General features: G+C 37.7%; 1 protein-coding gene across 1 annotated transcript in view; it reads right to left on the reverse strand.

Moving 5' to 3' along the window:
- Positions 1 to 1,682: 1,682 nt before the first annotated feature.
- vegfba (vascular endothelial growth factor Ba) overlaps positions 1,683 to 24,894 on the reverse strand; it is a 47,535-nt gene continuing 24,323 nt past the window's right edge. The window contains exons 4-8 of the mRNA XM_056472975.1: positions 24,355 to 24,428; positions 18,067 to 18,099; positions 13,029 to 13,112; positions 7,474 to 7,677; positions 1,683 to 5,326 (exon numbers count right to left, since the gene is read on the reverse strand). Coding sequence (XP_056328950.1) covers positions 5,305 to 5,326; positions 7,474 to 7,677; positions 13,029 to 13,112; positions 18,067 to 18,099; positions 24,355 to 24,428 — 417 coding nt within the window. The 3' untranslated portion in view covers positions 1,683 to 5,304. The remainder of the gene's footprint in view (positions 5,327 to 7,473; positions 7,678 to 13,028; positions 13,113 to 18,066; positions 18,100 to 24,354; positions 24,429 to 24,894) is intronic.

Here is a 24,894-nt window from a genome sequence, read left to right on the forward strand (position 1 = left end):
TACTGTTGAGAGATAGAGAGAGAATCTGCTACGTTTAGAGCACAGGAGATTTCACACAGAACATTTCACAGCAGCGTTAGATCTGAAGGAAAGCCAATCATAGACGAGGAAACAGGACAACATATTGACCAGTTTACACGGAGAAGACCTTAAAGTCAACATGAAATCAAAATCAGACCCATTTACTTTTAATATCACATTCATAGTCTTATTGTACGTGCATATCTTTCTTTAGAATACAAAAAAAGTCATTGACGTCGATGTCCATAATGCTAACCAATAATCTAACAGCTGTAGATTGCATTAGTGTCCACTTTTTCCGGTAGGATTTTTCAGATTTATTTTTTCCATAGGGATTAAAAAAATAACAAAACTTAAAGGCACAGAATGTTATTCTTTTCCATTAAAAAACAATCCAAAAACCAATAGAACATTGCTGTATATTTTGCTAACTTCACATATTGTTTCTAAAACCACTTAAGAAATGTGAGGTGCGCAACTGAGCTTGTGTGGCGTCTATCATTGCTAACCTATCATCAAACGCACAGTCTGAGAAACCACCACTGACAAATCCTTGCTGCAGCTCTGATACAAGTATTATTTTTATTTTTAGTTGAAAAAAGCTGCAGTGTTTGGGTGCTCTGCATTTGTTTGTGGTAATTCGTATAAATTTGTACAAGTTCAATCGTACGAAAATGTAAGATTTTAAAAAAGGAGGCGTGGCACCCAACTCCACCCCTAAACCAAACTGTCATTGGGTGATGAGCAAATCATACTAAATTGTACGAATTAGATCGTACCAATAGATACGAATTAGCCACTAATTCAAAAAGTTACGAATTGCCGTGAGATTGTGTTGGCTGTTCACACCGCGGAAAGCACGAATAAATCACGATATTTTTGCACATTTTGAGTTTACTCGCTTCATTTATGCATCAAATTCCTTTTATTGATTCGCGTCATGGCGACGCGGTGGCGCAGTGTGTAACAGGTTCGCACAGCAAGAAGGTCACTTGTTCGATACTGGGCTGGGTCAGTTGGCATTTCTGTGTGGAGCTTGCATGTTCTTGAGGGTTTCCTCCGGGTGCTCTGGTTACCCCACAAGTCCAAAGATGTGGTACAGGTGAATTGGGTATGCTAAAATTGACCATAGAGTATGAGTGTTTGTGTGTGAATGAGTGTGTATGAATGTTTCTCAGTGATGGGTTGAGGCTGGAAGGGCATCCGCTGCGTAAAAAAACCCCCAGCGAATATTCATTCGCCGCTGTGTCTGAGTCCACTAAATCCTCACAGAGGTACACCCAGCTCTGTGAGTTTATCAACTCCTCCAGAAAATATACCTGGATACTGGAGGATTTCAGCGGTGCTTCAGACTGAGCCGAGCCCAGTTTGATGTACTGTTGTCTGGTGTCAGCAAGAGGATTTCTCCTCGAGACACCAACAACAGGTGCTATGTCATAATCACACTCCTACAAGAGCAAGCTCCTGATTGGTTAACGGGGTGCGAATGTCTGCTAAAGAGATCAGATTTTTCAATTCAATCGATTCATTTGCACAAATCACATCATTCGCGCAGCAGGATATCTATTTGCATCTTTGCATTGATTTAACATGTAAATCACTTGCGATTGAAGCTTTATCCACGTCTGGTGTGAACGCAGCATAAAACCGCAGAGGAAATGCGAGGCAAGGAAATTCCTTCATCCAATTTCAGTATTGTTATTGTTGAAATGTGTATAATTCATACATAGGGCCCTATCATACACCCGGCGCAATAAGGAGCAAGACGTGTTTGGCCTGATGTGTTGCTATTTTCAGAACAACGCAACCCTAATTTTCTTTACATATGAAAAAAATAAAGGATTAAAATGTTACAAAAATTACTATTTTCGACATAAATATAAAAACCACTGCCTCTACGCCTCATCTCAGGGGTGTTTTTTCAGTTTATTCATGACAATTTGCATTAGTATAATGTTATTATTAGTACTATTTATTATATGCATATTTATAATAAACAAGCTTTGATTCGTCCACCTGACGAGTTTTGGATGTGTGTTTGGATATAACCCTTTGACCACACTTCGTGATTATTGTTCATTTTTTTTTCTTCTGGAAATTAGAACTGAATTTAGAAATAGTTATAGAAATAGAAATAGTTGCTCTCAACAAACTAAATTAAATATGTAGGCGAATGGATGTCTTCACTGGAGTGCGTACAACACCGTTTCCTTATCCACGAAAGTAAAGGAGTAAAGTAGAGAGAAAGTAAAAAGGCCGAAAGGAGGAGGCTCGTTCTTTATCGTCATATGGTCTGGTAAACTGTTTTCTCACTTGTGTGAAGCGCTCAGTTTTTCCACTTACAAAGTTCGCCATGTAAATAGCAAATGCACTATGGTGTGACGCAACTGACTCTTAAAGGGAATAAGAGATGAGACTCTGATTGGTTTAATGCACGTTATTCTGAAAACACACCCATAACTCATTAAGAGAATAAGCACAACCCTGTTAGACCATGCACCGGGACGCAAAGCAGTATCACGGTATTGTATTTACTGCTCTGTAATAAGTTCTTATTATATGTCGGGGTAAAAAAAAAACACGTTTTCCCCCATTGAACAAAATACTTTTTATATTAGGAAACATTTATAAAATTTTGAAACAGTAAACATGTCAGGCTAAATAATTCCAATAAATCATTGACTTCTGCTCTCTTCATTAGTTTCAAAAACAGATTTCTTTACAACACTAAGCATTAAAAAATTTACATATACCTTTGGTATGGTATAACAGAAATTTTTTTGCAGTTTTAGAACCTTGACTTTTGCAATCTGCTGTAAACCTTGAATCTAATTATCATCCAATGCCTACTGTGGCATAATAAAAGCTCAGCTGCTTTCATGCTGCATTTACTCAACTCTCATTAACAATTGCTTCAGCACTCTCTGGCTTACTCTGCTTCATATTACTATTATTTGAAGCTTTAAATATTTTAATGAAGACCACAACGTCTATGATTCCACACTCCACCGTCATCAAACTAAGCCTATGTTTATTGCGAAAATGTGCCCTTGTGTAGTCAAAATTACATACTGTGCCTTTAAGAAAAGAAAAAAAGACATCTGAAACAGATGAAATATTTAGCTGCTAAAGTTATGAGTTCTGTTTTTAAGTTTAAAGTTCTGTTTTAATGTTATGAATCTACTAAATGCTGATTGGTTTGGTTTATAGCTAACACTTCTTAATACATTAAATCCATATAGGAAAATATGAACCAGCAGAAGTAAGTTATAAATCAAACCAACCACATTTGAGTAGATTTATAACATTAAAACAGGACAACAGCTCTGTCTTCACAGGTTAATCAGATACTATTGAAAGCATCTATTTCCTTATGGAGAAAATAAATGTAATTTTTACTTCAGAAATCGGGTTCAGGCAAACTAACATTCAGGTTTTGGAACACAAACTTTTCACTAACCATCTCCCAATACGAAAATGAAGTGCTACCCTGTATTTCTCAAACTACATCCCACTGCGGAAGTAAAATGGGTTGCAAATGATTTCATGGTAACTTTAACGAAGATCAGTAGTTCGGGAATGCTGACAACACATCCTATATCTAGGTAGTCTGGAGGGTGAAAGGATCTTAATAATTTACATTATTGCAGATAGTAACTAAACAAAAATAATCTGAGATATCATCTAAGGTGAGGTCGGCCTCAGGTCCTTGCTGTTGAAAATCATATTTCAGTCAATAATGCTACATATAAGGTGGAAAGAAGTGTTTGGTTAATTGACCACCTTTAAAAAAAAAAGTGATTCTTTCATGGTCTCGTGGTCCTCAACATTGACTTAACAGCTACATCATCCAAGCTCCAATCATCACAGGCGCAGCAGATTATATGTCCCAAACGAAACATGGCAAAGCATAATACAAAATGCATCTCGATATAAAAAATAAATACGTCACAATCCCGGTCCTGTGAGATGATTAAGACTGACTTAACACCCACAGAACGGGGCATTTCCCTTTTTCCGAAGTCTCTCTTCTTTAATCAAATCAAACACAGCTGAAAAGACTGTGAATTTGGTCGGCCACCCAGCCGGATTCTAAAGTTGGATTAACAGAGACACACAAAGAAACATTCCTTAAAACAAAGCGGACTACAATAACATTAGTATTCTTTACAAAAGGACTAAGATAGATAAAATAAATTCTTCTTTCCGTATCGACACAGAAAAGCTTATATTTACCTGCTTGCATTTGTATGTGTACGCATGAGGGAGAAAGAATGGGGGGAAAAATGAGACGAGAAGTGAAAGGTATAAAGAAAGAGAGGAAAAATGAGTGTGATTAGGGGGTGTGGGAGAGAGAAGACGTGTGTTTGGTGAGCACCAATGGAATATAGCCAGGTTTCTATACTATTGGCATTCCTCTCACTGGCTAGCCAGTGGGAAAAGCTTTCAATTCCCAAAAGGAAGGCGCCGAACAAAAAGCAAATCAAACAAACACAAAAAGACTCATTGATACAGTCTGTGAAGCCACATTATGGACTTATAGAGGCCAGGAATAAATTAGGATAGACGCACAGATCCTTATTATTCCCATCTCAGACCACACAGACACCCGTCCATCCGTCTAATCGACCCATCCATCCATTTAACTCAAGCCCAGGGTCAGAGGAGATGTTCTCAGGATGAGCTGCTCTATTTGCGGAGAGAGACACTTGAGTTCTCTCAACATTGAAGGTCTGTCAACATCCATCCCATCAAAAACGCTCCACTCGAGGCTTTAAGTAGTTTGGTTGAAAAAAAAAACACACACTCTGTTTTCCCTTTGAGAGTTTCCCGCACACTTGTTATCCTTAACATCACACTGAACTGAAGAAAATCCCACAATCTGTTTTGGTTAAGCTCAATAGTCCACCTCTTGAGCGCGGAATATTCCAATGGTACGCTTGACCCATTGAGTCCACAGTGTCAAATGATTAAAGGAGATCTGGATCGTAGTGGCAGAAAGCTTCCTTTTCTGGGCACATGCGGGGGGGATACAGTGCAAACTGAATGTAAATGCATCTAATACTGCTGTGATAGTGTTTGTGTGTGTGAGTGTGTGTGTGTGTGTGTGTGTGTGTGTGTGTGATGAGCCAGGGGTGGGGCTGTGGTTTATTCCAGAAGATGAACCCTCTTTCTGGGCGAGACCCAAACTTCAGAGTCCATGACAAAAGAATAAGCAAACCTTTGACCTCCTCAAAGCTCCTCAAAGTTGGATCGGTGGATTAAATGGCTGGCTTGATTTCGCTATTCGCTTTGGGTTTCACATCTGAAAGAGAATCAAGAGATTACTCACGTTAACTGTCATAATTTCAAGTCTTTCCGAAATAATTGTTACCATTGTAAAGCATTCAAGTACAACACTGATCTGAGATTTTGGGTTGGTACACTTCTTTAAACCCTAAAATTCATTCATTCATTCCTTTTCCTTCAGCTTGGTCTCTTTATTAATCAGGGGTTTCCACAGCGGAATGAACCGCCAACTTATCCAGCATATTTTTTACACAGCGAATGCCCTTCCAGCTGCAAACCGAGTACTGGAAAACATCTATACACAATCATTCACACACATACACTACGGCCAGTTTAGTTTATTCAATTCACCTATAACGTGTCATGTCTATGGACTGTGGGGGAAACCCTACATGCGCTGTAGGTGAATTGAATAAACTAAATTGGCCATAGTGTATGAGTATGTGAGAATGAGTGAGTATGGATGTTTCCCAGTACTGGGTTGCAGCTGGAAGGGCATCTGCTGTGTAAAACATATGCTGAAATAGCTGGCGGTTCATTCTGCTGTGGCAAACCTGATGAATAAAGGGACTAAGCCGAAGGAAACTGCTTAAATTATACTGATTTTAAAAGCCAAAAGCCAATAAAATAACCACATTTTGTTGACTGTGAAATTTTACGGACAGTGACCAAGTCGAGAGGTGTCATTTTTTCAGCGTTGCCATGAGAGCACAGTACTGCTGTTGTAGCAGCAGGGACAGGTATACTACTTAGAAATGTCCTGTTGGTGCATTATTTGAGCGAACTTTGCTGCAGCGGAATATTGAGAAAAACTGAAAAACTTTTGGCTGAATACCAAAAACACAATTTCTGGACAATAATTTTCAGCCGCCGAAATATTTTTACAATCTAAAATAACTGTTTTCTATTTGAATGCATTTTTAAAATGTAACTTATTTTTTAGGTTTAACTTTTAACAGCGAATTACTGTTACACGATCTTTCAGAAATCATTCTAATATTCTGATTTGTTGCTCTGGAAACATTATTATAATTATTTGTATTATTATTCTAAGAGGTGTAGAGGCTAAGCCTATTGCTTGAAGTCCCTGACATGTTGTTAGACAGACACCCAGATGACGCACATTGCCCTTTCACGATGACACGTAAATGCAATGAACAGTCTAACTTGTTTCCATCGATATTTAAGTTTATTGCAGTTGCGAACTCCAGTAGTTCACAAGTTTCCTTCAAGTGAGTTTCCGTTCATATACATAAAACACTGCCACGTATCGTGACTTACAAACCAACGAAACAAACCGTCATGCTAAAGCGTGAGTGAATGTGTGTGTGGTCAAAACTGTATGTGCTCCCCTCCGTCTAGCAACACCTGCCACCTGAATATATGTTCCCACTTATAAAACCTGTTTAAAGAGCACTACCTAGTGGAACAATGAACAGTTGCCAAATGGCTCCTACAAGGGGGACACGGTGGCTCAGTGTTTAGCACTGTTGCCTCACAGCAAGACGGTTGCTGGTTCGATCCCCAGTTGGACCATTTGGCGTTTCTGTGTGGAGTTTGCATGTTCTCCCTGTGTTTGCGTGGGTTTCCTCCGGGTGCTCCGGTTTCCCCCACAGTCCAAGGACATGCAGTACAGGTGAATTGAACAAACTAAACTGGCCGTAGTGTATGTGTGTGAATGAGTGTGTATGGGTGTTTCCCAGTACTGGGTTGCAGCTGGAAGGGCATCCACTGTGTAAAACATATGCTGGATAGGTTGGCGGTTCATACCGCTGTGGCGACTCCTCATGAATAAAGGGATTAAGCCGAAAGAAAATGAATGAATGAATGAAGCTCATGTGATGATAAAAAGAGGCGCAATGGGACGGCATTAATTCATACCTCTTAGATATATTATTGGTTTATTTCCCCAAAAATTAAAGAAGAACAATTGAAACTATTAATAATTAATTAATGTCTAAAAGGAACATAAACTCCTATGTTTATTTCATGGGTTCTTTGAAAATACTTTGCTCTTTCGTTCACAGAAACACTGTGTAACAAAATCCCAAATGGAGGGCATGCCATTGTGTGTAAGGGTCTATTTTTAGCACAGCAAGCTGCATTTGAATAAGTTGTTTGGCTCTGTACTGTAAGCGTGTGCGCGTGTGTGTGTATGTTTACCGGCAGCTGCTCTGGTTGAGTGTCTTCCCTCTTTTTGTACAGCTCACCTCCCTCAAATTGCACCTGCATTCACAGGAGGGAGGATGTGATGTCATCTTGCGGATGGGGCATGGAGGACACGCCTCTCTGGCAGGTGTGGGAGGGGCGGAGCTTGGCGGCAGGGTAGGAGGAGGTGGTGGAGGGGGTGTCGTTGGCACAAAAATCCTGTTGGCATGAGAAGGTAAGAAAGAAATAGTATGTGAGAAATGAAAGTGACTGATGACCTTGATATTCTGTAAAGATAACTCAAAAATTTACACTGTAAAAATATCCGTAAATTAGCAGATTTCGGTATTTTGTGATTCATGTTTTTATTTCCAATAGTTTATTTATGCTTTTAAATTGCATTAAGGGACCACAATCTTACTTCCAACAACAACTTTTCACCTAGAAAAGTTTGAAAGAGTAACTTTTATTAACATTTTTAATAGTTTAAAGTAGGGTTGTCACGATACTGGAATTCGGTACAAATCCATACTTACATTTTAAAAACGTCCATTTCCCATTAAGATTTTAGTGCTGTTGAGCACGTTCTTAAACAGCACTGATTTGCCATTGTGTTCGGTGAGTTCGGTGAACTGATGACCTTTACGGTGAATGACAGTCATTCACCGTAAAGGTCATCAGTTCACCGAACTCACCGATTTTTACTGAGTGTAACCTCAGATACAGGGACACTGGAGTGTTTTAAAGCTTCGATTCATCAGCCGATCACTCGTATGTTAGCTTATAGACCAACCAGCTGATCAACGTGACTGAAAATCTGGCAAATCAGTGCTGTTTAAGAACTTGCTCAACCACGCTCAAATGTTAGCAGGAAATGGACGTTTTTAAAATTTCAGTATCGATTTGTACCGAATTCCAGTATCATGACAACCCTAGTGTAAAGTGATATATATCTGGGTTGGTGTTGTATATGATGGTACATAAACCTTGTAATAAACTGACAGTACATTTTCTGTTATTTTACAGACTTATTTTCTATATATTATTTCTAATACATCATATTATTTTAGACTAAAATGTCAATAAAAGTGGTAAACTGTAAAGTTGAATTTTCAACATCAAAAGTCAACAGAGCGGAGATCAACATCCCATAATGTAATTCACAACCGTAAATAACCTGAAATACAGAAACTGTTAATTTTACAATGTAAATAAAGCATCAGTAATAAGCACATACATTTTACTTACAAACTGACTTGTAAATATATACACACATATATATATATATATACACACACACATACACACACTGTAAAACCTAATAGCCAAATTTACCAAATGTAATGAGTGTAGCTAACTTAAATCTTACAGGAAGTTAATTTTACTCATTCAAAAAGAGGTTTGAAGTACAGTACAAAGAGTTTTGTATATATCGGTTTCCTCAAAACAGTTTGAGTTGCCTTAACTTATTGGGTTTTACAGTACTTAATTGGTATGAGTTCTCTTAATTTATTGGGTTTTACTGCTAGTGTTTCTGTCTGCAGACTGCAAGACGGGGACGTAATATGAAGAAGCGTAACTTGTAAGTTAGAGAGGAGTAACTTGCAGTTATCGAGATCCCATTGAACCATGCGACATGTCACAACTAGAATTTATCGGTGTAGACATTAGACGTAGATGGTGTAGACGTTAATAACTGTGATAGTTGGGGTAGGTGTAGATGTTAATAATTGTGATGGTTGGGGGAAGGTGTAGGTATTAATAACTGTAATGGTTGGGGAAGGTGCAGATGTTAATAAGTGTGATGGTTGGGGGAAGGTGTAGATATTAATAACTGTGATGGTTGGGGTAGGTGTAGATGTTAATAACTGTGATGGTTGGGGGAAGGTGTAGATATTAATAACTGTGATGGTTGGGGGAAGGTGTAGATATTAATAACTGTGATGGTTGGGGGAAGGTGTAGATATTAATAACTGTGATGGTTGGGGGAAGGTGTAGATGTTAATAACTGTGATGGTTGGGGGAAGGTGTAGATATTAATAACTAATGGTTGGGGAAGGTGTAGATATTAATAACTGTGATGGTTGGGGAAGGTGTAGATATTAATAACTGTGATGGTTGGGGGAAGGTGTAGATATTAATAACTGTGATAGTTGGGGAAGGTGTAGATATTAATTACTGTAATGGTTGGGGGAAGGTGTAGATATTAATAACTGATAGTTGGGGAAGGTGTAGATATTAATAACTGTAATGGTTGGGGGAAGGTGTAGATATTAATAACTGTAATGGTTGGGGGAAGGTGTAGATATTAATAACTGATAGTTGGGGAAGGTGTAGATATTAATAACTGTAATGGTTGGGGGAAGGTGTAGATATTAATAACTGTAATGGTTGGGGGAAGGTGTAGATGTTAATAACTGTGATGGTTGGGGGAAGGTGTAAATATTAATAACTCTGATGGTTGGGTTTAGGGTTGGGGTAGATATAGACATTAATAATTATGATGGTTGGGTTTAGTTGAAAAGTAGTTGTAGATGTTAATAACTGATGTACATCGGTATCTTGCCGACAACATAGTTTTGACATGTGGGTCTACATAACTTCAAATTATGCCTCTAATTTACTACGCCCCTGTCTTGCAGTCCGCAGACTCTTTTACTGTGCTCAAAATGGTTTTGTGTATTAAAATGCATAAAGTTCACAGTACTCATTAGGATTAGTTTTTGAACTTAAATGGTTTGAGTTACCTTCACTTATTGGGGTTTTACAGTACATATATATGACAGAAAGTCTTGTTTTCATGTTACTTATTTTAATAATTGAATCAGGTTTGAATTGAAACTTTTATACAAAGTTTAACTTAATAATTTTAGTCGGTTTTATTGATTAAGTTAAGATGACTAGAAAATTTGATTTGAGTCGACTAAAACATTTTAGGCAGCAACAACTTTATTTTTTTCAGTGACCTGTTTTTAATTTGACTATATATCTATATATCTGTATAAAACTAACTACAAAAATGTATTTTAATGCAGCAGTAGTTTATAAATCGAAAAATCTCATCAGACATGTTTAGAACAAGAATTATTTGATGATTATTTCAAAATTAGCAAACACAGAGGTCTGAAGGTTATGAGAAATGTTAAAATAGTAAGCAAGGCTTTCTCCAAGTGATTGAGTAGAGCAATTCTTATTATAATTCTTTTTTGGACAAATCCGTCTCCAAGAGAATAATGTAAAAATGGACAAAGAGCATGTCGGCCCTTGCAATCATTAACCTAAGCCTGCATCTCCACATTATGGAGTTGAAATTGAATTCAGTAGCCGACACAAAAAGACCCATAATGCATTCTGAGCATGCAGCGGTTCTTCGGACAGCACCGCTGATACACTCTGGTTAGTGTCTGAGGTTCGCTGGTTCATTGATGTCTCATTTGTGACATGTCTGATGGGATGCGGATCCCCCCCCCTTTTCTTAACTAAATCAAAACTGAAGGGATGTGTATAGCTGAGAGTTCATTAAGGAAGCAAATCAATCTTTGTGTGGAAGTGGGTTGAGAGGCTGATAGAGCGTAAGGAAGGGGAGGCTGAGGAAAAGGGAGGGCCGTTCTGGCTGGCAAATTAGCCTGATTTCACACTTGCCAATGACTCCATCCATGGAGGAGTGAATGATGGATAGCAGGGAGGGAAAACGATGGCCTAAAAGAAGCGGCCTCCATTTGCCCTCACCAAAACCAGTGACGAAGAAGAGAAAGTAGAAAAGGAAGGAGAGGAGCTGTTGAATCCTCTCCCGTCAAATAGAGTTGATTAATTGTTGTCTGAGTGAAAGTCAATGTTGCATCAGTAAATGTGTAATAAGGCACGTATGAAATTGACCAGAAACTCTTTCACTTTCAAACTGGTTTTAATATTTAATAATAATGATGGTGCTATTAATAAAGACAAAGACAAATGTTTTAAGCGATAGTCCACCCACAAATGAAGATTCTGTTGATTTTGAGTTTCTTTTTTCTGTTGAACACAAAGGAAGATATACTGAAGAATGTTGGAAAAAGCAGCCATTGACTTCCGTAGTTCCGTAGTTGAACTTTCTTTTTAAGAATTGTGTTTATTATGTATATCAATAGTCATTTCTACAATGACAAAAACATGTATGATGATGTTCTTAATAGTATATTCACTCTCTGAAATAAAGTTACAAAATACAGCTTTTAAAATGTACACATTTGTATAGAAAGGTACATATCAGTGCCTCAAGGGAGTTTGCATGTTCTCCCCGTGTTGGCATGGGTTTCCTCTGGGTGCTCCAGTTTCCCCCACAGTCCAAAGACAGGGTGTCCGCGGAGTCTTAAAAAGTATTAAAAGTTAATAAATCAATTATGAGAAAATTAAGGCCATTAAAAGGTATTAAAAAGTCTTAATAGCGTTTTTACAAGGTCAAAAAAAAAATTAACATATTTATTTTGCTCCTAATATTAACAAAGACGTGCTCGATCCACGCGTTTGGTTCGGGCTGGGGCACGTCTGGCCAGGTGATGTCATATAATTTGCGACAAAAGCGGGAAGGTGATGTGACGCTCTCCACATGTAGCGAAACAGACAGCAAAATGGGAAATCGTAAGTTTGCATACGGCTGGTTGGAGAAAGACGAGTTTAAACGGTGATTGAAGCCTGTCACTGAAAACAACCGTGTATTTTAAAGGGCACCTAGATTACCCCTTTTTTCAGATTTAATATAAGTCTTTTGTGTCTCCAGAATGCGTCTGTAAAGTTTCAGCTCAAAACACCCAGCAGATTTTTTATTTTACCTTTTATACGTTTCTTTTTTATACCTTTTTAAATCAGGTAGCGGTTTTGCTGTACTGCGCCTTTAAGGCTAGTCCTCCCCGCCCACCGTTTCTACGTGCCTTTCTGCGTGCAGACAACAGACAGGCATAAAGGAAGCAGATCTCACGTAGCGTTTGTGAGAAATACTACAGTAAGAACTTTACCAATCAGTATTTGATGCATTTATTGTGGATTTGCAACGATGAGTCACACACACAGATACACACATACACAGCTCAGACACGCACACACACAGACAGCACGCTTGTTTAACTTTGCACTCTTTTTCCACGCAGATGTGATAGGATACAGGTTAATCTCCACTGCTGTATGGACATCTGTCATGTTAATGTACAAAATAAACCTGATTTAACGTCCACAAACCGGGATTGAAGCATCTTCTTTTATAATTGTCCTGACACGCGGCTGTGCTGATAAAGTAAAGCTGAAGTAAATCGTTGTAATTCATCACACACATGCACTGTTTTAAAAGCACTGTGGACAAAATCAAGCACCACCTTATGTTTAAGAAACCATTTAGATCAGATATAGGATGACCGCGAAAAAAAAGATGATCTTACCTTCTTTTTCGTGTTGACTGAAAATGCTGCCCATAAGCGTGAGTGAAAACGGGTCATAATTTTAAACACTGCTGCCTTACAAGCTGTTATTTTTAAGGGAAAATAAGATGATTTTTGCATAACATCACATAAGATTTTAGTAATAAAGCATTATGTACATACATTGAATTTTTTCCCATGTGTTTCTTTCGCTTTGGTTTCCCTCTTTGTCGCTTTCGGCCTCTTCTTGTTGTCTGAGGGCCTTGCCTGAAAATAAAACACAGGGTAAAAAATATATTATATTTACATAAACATAAATAAGCACATTTAAAGTAAAATCTCATTACTTTATTTTACTCTTTACTTTACTCTTTTACTTTCGTGACTAAGGAAACAGTGGCAACTCACTCCACTATAGACATCCATTAGCCTACATATTTAATTTAGTTTGTTAAGAGCAAAGATTTGTTTCAAAACTATTTCTAAATTCAGTTCTTATTTCCAGCAAACGAATAAATGAAGAATAATAACAAAGTGTGGTAAAAAAAAAAAACTGATATATACTCAATTGCGCTGGTCTGAAAATAGCAACAAATCGCGCCACACACGCCTTGTTGCACCAGGTGTATGATAGGGCCTCTAGTTTTAAACCTTTATGAGATTCTCAAAAGAAGATATTTTGAAGAATGCTGGTTGATGGTAACATTGGCTGTTTCTCAATATACTTTCTTGTCTGTACTTCGTTCTTGTGTCCTCGTGAAACGTCATCAACCGTCGCCGAAGTACTGTTCCAATTCAAAGTTCACATCTTGCCAAGTACAGAAAAAATTCCCAGATGTGTACTTGCCCGCCTCGTTTGCCAAAGATGCTTCGAGAGGTGACTTGTGCGAACTTACAAAGCACAGGTATACCAGAATGCATTGCAGCGTAACAAGCGAAAGCTAATGGCGGAGGAGAAAACCTGCACGGTTTTAAAAATACTCCTCTGTCGTGTTACAAATGAAAGTTTTAAGAGTTTTTCAGGCGAGAATGTAGTTGTACAAAGCACAGGCATACCAGAACGCATTGCAGCGTAACCAGCGAAAGCTAATGGCGGAGGAGAAAACCTGCACGGTTTTAAAAATACTCCTCTGTCGTGTTACAAATGAAAGTTTTAAGAGTTTTTCAGGCGAGAATGTAGTTGTACAAAGCACAGGCATACCAGAACGCATTGCAGCGTAACCAGCGAAAGCTAATGGCGGAGGAGAAAACCTGCACGGTTTTAAAAATACTCCTCTGTCGTGTTACAAATGAAAGTTTTAAGAGTTTTTCAGGCGAGAATGTAGGTGTTTTAAACTCGAATCCTAGTTTATTTATAAAGATAGCGCGTCATGGGCGATATGCGTCAGCTTATGCGGATTCTGACCCCCAGCCTGTCAGCGGGAGCTTTGTCATCACCTCCCCCGCCGAGAGCAGCTTTACATCGGTGAATATACTGCTGGATTGCATCTGTCCATTGTAGTTATACATGATATTAATGCATTTTGTGCATATCTAATGGAAATTTTTTGGTCTTATGATTCTATTATTTGTTATTAGGTGTATTTTTTGTCAGTGTTATTTTGTTTTGTTTTATGATTGTTTTTAATTATATTACCTTGTAGTACGAGGTTTGTCTTTGTTTACCAAATTGCTTAACGTTATCTTTATTTCTTATTGTGTATGTCTTGTACTTTATACTTGTATAATGTCCATTGTAGTTTATTAAATCTTATAATAAAAGACACGAGTCTGTGTATAGTAACTTAATTTACTTCACTTTTATAGTGATTTATGTTTACATTTTCTTAAATAAAAAATAGATTTATATAGTTTATAAGACTTATATAGTATAGTATATATAGTATATTATTTTCTTTATTCTCCATTTCCACCTGGGGATACTCTTCCCGAGGCCCTCAGACTATGCAGAGTCACTGATTCGATCCAAGACCAACGACGAGATGATCCCAAGGTTTCCATATCCTGGACCTGGCCGAATCCTGAGCAGCTACTGTGGTGGTCATGGAGGAGTGGAGAACATGAGACTGATTCCTGTGACGCTCCAGAGACAGACGAGTCTTCGCTGAGGCCAACTTCCAGCCTCCGCCACTGAGACTGCAGCTCTGCACAAGACGTTTGGCCAGCGGAGAAATTAAAATGGTCGTGCCCAACTGAGCCTGGTTTCTCTCAAGGTTTTTTTTCTTCACTTCCGCCTTTAGTGAAGTTTTTTTTTCCCTCTCCGCTGTCGCCACTGGCTTGCATGGTTCGGGATCTGTAGAGCTGCGCATCGTTGAATTTGCTCTTCAGTATTTGGACTCTCAGTAGTGATTATTAAACCACACTGAACTGAGCTAAACTGAACTGAACTTAAACACTACAAACTGAACTACACTGTTCCTATTTACTGTTACCTTTTATGTGAAGCTGCTTTGACACAATCTACATTGTATAAGCGCTATACAAATAAAGGTGAATTGAATTGAATTGAATAGTGATTTATAATATTAATATAATATTAATTATAAGGCCGTGCTTTATATAATTAAATCATTTTATTTTTTAATGTACAGTGAAACCCATGAATCCGTTGTGAGGTAAGTGACGTTATAAAGTACACTGCCGTTCCATTTGAAGAAGTACCCGACTTGTGTCCTCGCGAGTTCGTTCTTCCAAGTCTAAACTTGGCAAGTCTGAACTTCCAAGGACGAACTTTGCGTACTTTGTATTGAGAAACAGCCATTGACTTCCATAGTAGTAAAGGTACTCCACAGTAAAAAAAATCTTGGTTGCACACAATTCCACTTAAATGTTTTTACAAATTTAAGTTTATTGAATATAAAACAATTAAGTTGTCCCCCAAAACACTCAAGAATTGTGTTGATTCAGCTCATTTTAAATAAATAGTCTGAACATGCAGCAATTTCTGGAAGTCACTGGGTGCCAGCTACTAGAATTTTTGAAGTATCTTTTTTGTGTTCAAAAGAAGAAAGGAAATCATGAAGGTTTTGATCTACTAAAAGGTTATCGCACACTAAATCCAAACTTTTCGTCTGTAATTTTCGCACGTTAAAAAATAAATAAATCGTGCATTGTGTCAATCGTATTGACACAATTTCTCTAAAACTTTCGTCCTCTGAACTTTCAGGTAAAATTTTTTTCAGCTTTTTGCATCCGAAAAAGCTCTTTGAGAGGTGTTTTGACAGTTCAGAGTCACCGTACAAGTGAAAAGCTACATACAGAATGCCATGGCTTGAGCCACAGATAACTTTATGAAAAACACAGTGTATAAAATAAAGACAAGATGTGGCGGACAGTTGAGAACCCGTGACTGGATTCAGTGACTGGTGCACCTCTGCCCTGCTGTTGTTTGATTTTGTGTGTGTCCATACATTTGACTGCCCATAGACATTATAATAGAAAGCATGGTCCGCTTCCAGTCAGTTGCTTCGACACATCAACGTCGCCGCTATCTATTATAATGTCTATGGTACTGTCAGTCTGTGTTCAGGGTTAGTTTATATACATAAATGTGCGAAGTATCAAAAGCAATGGATTTTCAGATTTTCTGAAATAAACTTTGCATTTGGGGATAATCCAGCGCAGCTCTTTGATAATGAGCTGAACTCTTCTTCCTTTCTATGCAGTATTGGATGAACACAATATGTTGCCCATTCCTCTTTGTTTATCTACTTAAGAGAGGAGAACACTTGACTCAGATCACATCACTGCTTGACTCTGAAATGTTTAGTTTTTTCGTAATTGATTCATTTATGTGCATCGGCCTCAGTGTGCAAGGTTTGTTTATGTGACGAATTTTGCGCATATGAATACAAAAAAACAAACGAAAATATCGGACTTCAATGTTGAACTATCCCATTTATATTTTTAATTCAGAGATTTTATTCAGTGAGATCTTCAAATGACTTTGTCATGTCTTAATTCTTGTGATTCTTTAGCCTCTGTCTCTCTTTGAGGCTCCTCAGGGGCCAGTGGCCTAATTAAGCAATAAAATGAATGTTCTGTTCCGTTTCCCAACAAAAGGAGGGTTCTAGGTTTCTGACTCCCTTCCAGAAGTGCAAGACGCACGCCAGCTGGACACAAACACCCCCCCCCCACACACACACCAAAACAAAGCTTTTAGAGGGATTTTTTCTTTTTACAAATGCAAATGACAAATTCACTGATTTTCTAAGGAATGAACAGCAAATATTAAAAAACTAATTTTGTCCCAAGTTAGCCTTATTCTTATTCAAATTATCCTTTCCCATATGAATAAATTCCACATTAAAAGAACAGACCGGCTGCAAATTGGCAAAAAAGGGGGAGAACTACTTGTAAAAACTGAATTTCACAGCAAAGAGAAGTGTGAACCTGAGGTTCAATGCCAAGTTCACACATTATGTCCCACTTAAATACATTTTTTAAGTTAATTACCGCCTGCTTTTATCTCAGGTCTAATTCCACTACTGATTACAATTAGCATACACTGATATCAGGAAACTCTTGAAAGCTGCCCAATTTTTCCAATCCAGTCAAAAGCAGTAGTGTAAAAGTATCTTCAATATTGCTCATTTTTTAAAGTTACAGTGCACCCAAAAATGAAAAATTACCCTCAAGTGGTTCCGAATTACTTGCCTTTTTCTTTTGAACACAAAAGAAGATATTTTGAAGAAAGCCGCAAACCTGTAATCAATGACTTCTAGAGCAGGAAAGACAAATACTATGAAAGTCAATGGTTTTTCAGCTTTCTTCAGAATAACAGAAACAGAAGATAGAAACTCAAACAGACTTGACTTGTGAGTAAGTAAATGATGACAGAATTTTTCAGTTTTGGGTGAACTATTCCTTTAAGAGTATAAACCTTTATGCTACACTTCTTGTGCAACAATTTGACTTGTGTTTTTCATCTATATGATTCTGTGCAGATTTCATAAAAAAGCAGTAGCTGTTCTCTATAACATCAGGGTCAGAGTAAACTAGTATTGGAGCAGAACAGACTGAACCACTTCTGCCTTTCACACACAATTAACTCAGCAAGCAACCATCTCTATGGAGTTAATGTGTGTGTGTGGTGTGTGTGTACAGCGGGGCAAAGGGAAGAGAGGGCAAATGCTGTTCACACTACTTGTGAACCGAAACATCTCTTTCACTCTCATTCTTTTCCACACACAAAATCACACACACAAAAAAAACTATTTACCTGGTTGGCTCTGCATAAAGGTTTGCTTTTAGCCTGAAAGGAAAAGAAAACAGTTAAAACAGAATAATGACGTTCACAATTAAAAGAAATATGATTCATAATATATATATATATATATAAACACACACAGAGGGAGAGGGAGAGAGAGAGAGAGAGATAGCGAGAGAGAGAGAGAGAGAGAGAGAGAGAGAGAGAGAGAGAGAGAGAGAGGAGAGAGAGAGAGAGAGAGAGAGAGAGAGAGAGAGAGAGAGAGAGAGAGAGAGAGAGAGAGAGCGAACAAGAACAAACATTGGCTCATGCTGTAGACATACAAAGGACAATAAAGGAAAACAAAAAAGAAAAGCAACAACAAACAAACAAACAAACAAACAAACAAACAAAAAATCATAGTCAAAAAACATTCAATCAAAAATAGAGAGGGTATATAACCTAAATCTTAGAGGGGTCACTGAATTGCTCTTGAGATATAAATTCGTTAAATAAATCAAGAAATTGACCCAAAGTAGCCAAAGATTTTCTTATGGAGCTAGTCCTTAAAAAGGAATCTCTCCATCTGAAAAATAGATATTATTTAGGAAACTCTGGAATGTTCTAGAATGAAGAGGGTAAAAGAGATTTCCAATTGTTAAGCACTAGTCTTTTAGCCACGACCATGCCTTGCATTAAAAAATTATCCAAAGTTTAACTTAATTTTTTTTGTCAGTTTGATTGATGTAAGTTGAGATGACTAGAAAAGTTCATTTGATTCATTTAAAAAATGTTAGACAGCAAGAATTTCTTTTACTATGCAGAGGGATATTAAGAGATTAGAGATATGTTATCATTTAAAATCCACCCAGAACCCGACGTATTAAACGTAACTCGAATACAGAACTCATTCTGCAATACTGAATAAAAAAAGAGCTGAAATGATTTCTACCCTAAACAGATGTACGAAGCAAGAAATTCTAAGTGCATACAGTTGAACCACTTTACTTTTGTTAGTTCTGTTGCTGCAGTTTAAAAGTGTAAAACTGAATTTATTGGGTAATCAGCACAACAAGCAAGTACCATTTTGCCCGGCAAAATCCTTTCAGTTTTTTTGGGGGGTAGAAAAAAGTGTTCTTGGAGCTTTCTCGATCCTGAGACATTAAAAGCGAAGAAAAGGAAACAAAAACCATGGTTTCCGCTACATTCATTCTTCCATGGCGGGGGCGTCACGCCAAAATTGATCCCGCCACAGCTACATTACAGCTTCTCATTCAAAACAGTCGTGGTTTTTTTTAATAGAGGGTTATAATCACACCAAAACTTATTAAAAGGTAAGTGAATTATAACAGCGCAAACTTTTTTGTAACCGTAGTAGTGCTGTGCGTTATTTGTTTACCCCTTTAAGGTTACGTGCTGACTGACTGACAGGTGCGTGATGCGTGAGGCCAGCAAACATGACGTATAGCAGTTTCACTTTACTTCAGGACGCATTAATACCGCTCAAGAAGGTCTATTGGAGATATTTATAAATATTCCTAGCAAATCTAATAAATGTTGGAGACATACTTGTTACATAAACGCACTAAATCACACTTCAGCAGCGTTTATTTGAGAGCGCACAAGAAAATGCACTTGAGCAGCTTATATTTGAGGGGGCGTGCAAGAAGTTTTGTGCACGAGCAGAGAATATCGGCGCGCAAGCAAAGAGATTCGCATGCTTGTATGCTATTACATAAATGCGATCTTGACTTGTATTGCGCTTACGACATTTGTCATTGAAATAACACCACAGGTAGTTGGTAGATCTGTGTAAAAAAGGCCTGCCGCCACAACTGGGAAAAATCCTAGAGGAAACACTGAAAAACATTGTCAAACCATTCCATGTGATTTCAGTGATTCAACTGTAATCTTACAAAGCTTCAAGAACTCTTTTTTTTCACCAAAAAAACAAACAAAAATAAGATCACAAATTTATAAAAATTTCCAAAACATGACATAAAGAAACTAAAGTCGAAAAGAGACTAAACTCGATGTATATAGGATAAGCCAGCGGTTTTCAATCCTGAGCTGCTCAATTTGTTACAACAGCCCATCTAAGCAAAATGCTAGCAGGCGTCTGTTGCTCCACTCACGCCCCGCCTCTTTGCCCTTATTTGGTCATCCCCGGTCGGTGCGATGACGCGTGAACAATATGGCAACGGTTGGCCACGCCTACTTGTAGCTTTATTTGAGTTCTTTAGAAACGTATGAGTGACGTCACGGATACTTTGTCCATACTTTTTACAGTCTATGATCTCAACACAGTTGCTTCCTTGAGTGTTCATCTAATGAGCTGCTTATCGAAATCAGCAGTGTTAAACAAAAGAGACACACAAAATAAGCAGGACCAGGATTGAAAACTGATGCTGTAAGCAACCTCCTAAAACACGCTTAAAGGGATAGTTCCCCCCCAAAATACAAATTCTGTCATCATTTATTCAACCCTTTGTTGAACACAAAAGAAGATATTTTAAAAAATGGTGAAAACCTGTAACCATTTACTTCCATAGTATTTGTTTTTCCAACTACGCTGAAAAAAAAAAGATTAATTGGATTTCATTTTTTTTTAAGGTTTTAGGTCGACTTTAAACAAAACAAAACAAAAATCTAGCAATGTTCAACTTCATTTGTTTGAGTAAATTCATCCCATATAAATAGTTTGCAACCAGTTACCTTAAAAAATAGTAAATCCAATTGATTTCAGTGTATGGACATCAATGGTAACAAGTTTTCAGCTTTCGTCAAAACATCTTACTGTATATAACAGAATAAAGAAACTCATTGAGAGTAAATAGTGAGTTTTGGGTGAACTATCCCTTAAAGCAACATCAAGACAACATCCAAAACTATATAGTTAGTCTTTTTAGGAATAATTTATTAACCTGGGAACTTCCCCATAAGATATTGTACATCAGAATTGCCTTAATTCATTAGTCTTCTATTGTGCATATAGGATAATGGTTTCAGCGTGTGAAAGTGTAACCATTATCAGTGAGATAAATGTGTTATCGCATGATAATGTGAGCATTAGCGGAGCAATCAGTCAGAATGAGTGTAAACACAGTTAATAAGGCTGGCTGGTTGCCTGTACGGTTGAAGTAACTCGGGCTTGGTTAAAACTGTTGAGTTGAGATTTGAATGGGGCAGATCAGTATTACAAAGGGAGGATAGAAAGGGGAGCACATGTAAATGCTCAGACCGAACGCTCCGCTCCACCCGTGGCCTTAATCCCAACCCCACAACCTCTGAAAGGGCTTTTGAGGAGAACCTCACAATGACCTGATAAAGAGCTGATGTTGACAGCTCGGAGACGGGCCAGAATTAGTGTTTCAGGGGTGACAACTTTCTGAGACCGGGTTCGGGAAGTACTCCGTGGGGAGAAAAGGGTCAATCTCTCATGTGACAAACAGGGTGGAAGTGCATTTGTGTGTGTGTGTGTGGGGGGGAGGATCTGAATTTCAGATAGGCTTTGGATTGGGTGTGTGTGTGGGTGGATTTACTTAACCATTCTTTGGGGACAAAATTCCTCCCACAAGTTGTCAAAATGTGGCAAAAGCTGCTTTTCGAGTGTTTTTCAAAGGTAAAAACTGTTAATAAATTTAGATTTTATTGGAAACACATCATGCGTAATAACCTGACATTGACTAAAGGCATAGTTCATCCAAAAAATGTCCCTTATCTCACACTTTACTTGTTTAAAACCTATTTAAATTCTGTTAACTAACAATAGAAGTTATTATGAAGAACGCTGGTTGATGGTACCTGTTGACTTCTATTAAGGAAGTCAATTGGTTCCATCAACCAGGATTTTTCATAATATTTATTTGTGACTCTTAAAGGTATAAAACCAGATAAGGGAGAGTAGTGGTGAGGTAATTTTTATTTTTAGGTGAACTATCTCTTATAGATTGTGTCCTATAATATTTTTGATGATGTTTCACAACTGTTCAAAAGTTGTTTTTATTGTATTTGACAGTTACTTATGTTCACCAAGGCTACGTTGTTCATTCATTCATAGATTCTCCTACGGCTTAGCCTTTGATTTTTCAGTGGTCACCACAGCGGAATGAACCGCCAACTATTCCAGCTACAATCCAGTACTGGGAAACACCCAAACACTCTTGCATTCACCTACACACTAATTCACTATGGCCAATTTAGCTTATCCAATTCACCTGTGGTGCATGTTTTTGGACAGTGGGGAAACCAGAGCACTGGGAAGAAACCCACGCGAACACTGGGAGAACATGCAAACTCCACTGAAACACCATCTGGCCTAAACCAGTAACCTTCTTGCTGTGAGGCGACAGTGCTAACCCCTGGGCCACTGTGCCACCTTCAGACTGCGTTGTTTAATCAAAGTTACATTAATACTGTGAATCATATTAAAATGCAGATTTCAGTTTTTATTCCTGTGATAACAAAGCTGAGATTTAGCATCATTACATCTTCAGAATCATGTGATTCTTCACAAGTTATTCTGTTAGGCTGGTTTGATGGTCAAGTAACTTTTTTATTGTTAGCAATAAAAAAAAGTTTCATATTTTTGTGGATGCTGTGACATATTGGGTAAAAAAATTTTATTCTTTAAGAATTCAGATAATACATTTAAAAATTGTGAGGGGGGGCTATTTTTCTTTCGAAACTGGCTCAGTGGTTAGCACTGTCGCCTCACAGCAAGAAGGCCACGGGTTCGAGTCCTGGCTGGGGCAGTTTTCTGTGTGGAGTTTGCATGTTCTTCCCGTGTTCACGTGGGTTTCCTCCGGGTGCTAAAGGATTTCTAAAGGAGTTGTTGACATGGAATTGAACCAGATGTTGGTAAAAACCCAAACAATACAAACATAAACAAAACAAATCTGAAAAATGAGTTATGTGTTACAACAAGGAAATGAGAAAGTACTGAACTACAGAAACACATTTAATACTTCATATAAAAGGCTTTTTTGGTAATGGCAGCTTAAAGACGCCTCTCATATGAAGAATGAAGTAACATGAATAGCTCAGGTGTGAGCTTTTCACAGACTGTAAAAATCTTGATGGTTCTGTGGGTCTCGTCTATCAAATCTGATCTATAATTTGTATTTTCTATTGGATTCAAGTCAGGTGATTGGCTGGGTCATTCCACAGCTTGATTTTCTTTCTCTGAAGGCATTTGAGAGTTTCCTAGATTGTATTTTGGATCACTGTCTTGCTGAAATGTCCACCTTGGTTTCATCTTCATCATCCTGTTAATGTAGATGTTGGACTGAAGCAGCTAATATTCATTTACAATGAGGAAGGGCAGAGGGTTGCTGAAGAACTACTTAGAGATTTCAGCTGCTGTCTGGGCTTTCACTGCCTTTCTACACCCCCCTTTCTTCATGTGTTCAATACTTTTTTCCTGCGTCATTTCATTTTATTACGCATAACTTCATTTGTAAACTAATTAGATTTGTTTTATTTACAAATACATGGATTTCTTTCATTGTTACCAACACCAATTTCAAGTCAACAGCACCTTTAGAAATATGTTTTCAGAGAAAAATGGTAACATGTTCAATACTTATTTTCCCACTGTATATAATAGTCAATTAATTAAGTCTAAGTATAGTCAATTAAGAAAGTCTAACAAGTGGTAATGATTCTACGCTGTGTTTTATATTTCTAATCAGAAGCCATCTGTAATGCAAAGAATGTTGTTATTGGTTGTCAAGCCAGCTAATCATTTCAGGGCAACTGCGCAAATCCAAAAACAGACTTTAAATGCAAAATAGATTTTTGCTTGCTCAATATGTGGTCATCTTTTTGAAACAAACAATTTTCACCACAAAACTGAGTTCATACAAGTGCAGCAAGGAATTTTATGTGCTCAAAACATGATCTTTTTTGCATCGAATTAACACACACGCAACAAGCTATTTTACATGCTCTAAACATGATCTTTTGTTAGCAGATTTGCTAGCGCATTTTCAGCAAGTCATTTTGCACACTCAAAACATAATCTTTAATCTGAAAAATTGTTAATGTACATGCAAAAAGCCATTTTGTGTGTTCAAAACATGATCTTTTGTGCACAGAATTGTTAATGCAAATACAACAAGTCATTTTGTGCACTCAAAACATGATATTTTGTGCACAGAATTGTTAATACACATGCAACTTCATTTTGGCTCTTAAAACATGATCCTGTTTGCACAAAATTGTTAACGCATGTGCAACAAGTCATTTTACATGCTCAAAACATGATATTTTGCATGCAAAACTGTGTCGCAAATGTGTTTGTGTGATTGTGTATCTCACCTGCACTCACACTGGTTGTGTTCAATGAAAGGCAGTTGCACAAGTTCATGCTTCATGTACGATGTCTTCATGAGCTGTGGGGTTTAACAGAGCAGGAGTCAGAGTTTGTCCACACACAAACACACACACAGTCTGTTCTGCATAGTAATGTCTTCATCTTTTATCTTTCGATCTTTCTATACAGTACGTGACCAGGATCCAGCCTGATGCATTACACTAGAGACTTCATCTCCACACGCTGAATATGTATGATGAACTCATGCTGTGTGTCCTCTGTGTGTGTGTGTGTGTGTGTGTGTTTCTTTTTTCAAGCCTGTCTTAGCTTAGATAGGAGGTTTGATATGTCACATTATACACAGTTTGTTTGTATGGAGTTATTTTGCCCTCTAAAATCTGCATTATTGGCATATATTGCAAGTATTGTTATTTTAGACAAATGTAATATCAAACATGTCTGTGTTTGAGCACTTTAAAACAACCTGATCTGCAGGTGAGTAATTTGAGCGTTGCATTCTGGTACATTGAGCATGTGAATGTAAA

The sequence above is a fragment of the Danio aesculapii genome, chromosome 14 (assembly GCF_903798145.1).
Source record: "Danio aesculapii chromosome 14, fDanAes4.1, whole genome shotgun sequence".
Classification (NCBI taxonomy): domain Eukaryota; kingdom Metazoa; phylum Chordata; class Actinopteri; order Cypriniformes; family Danionidae; genus Danio; species Danio aesculapii.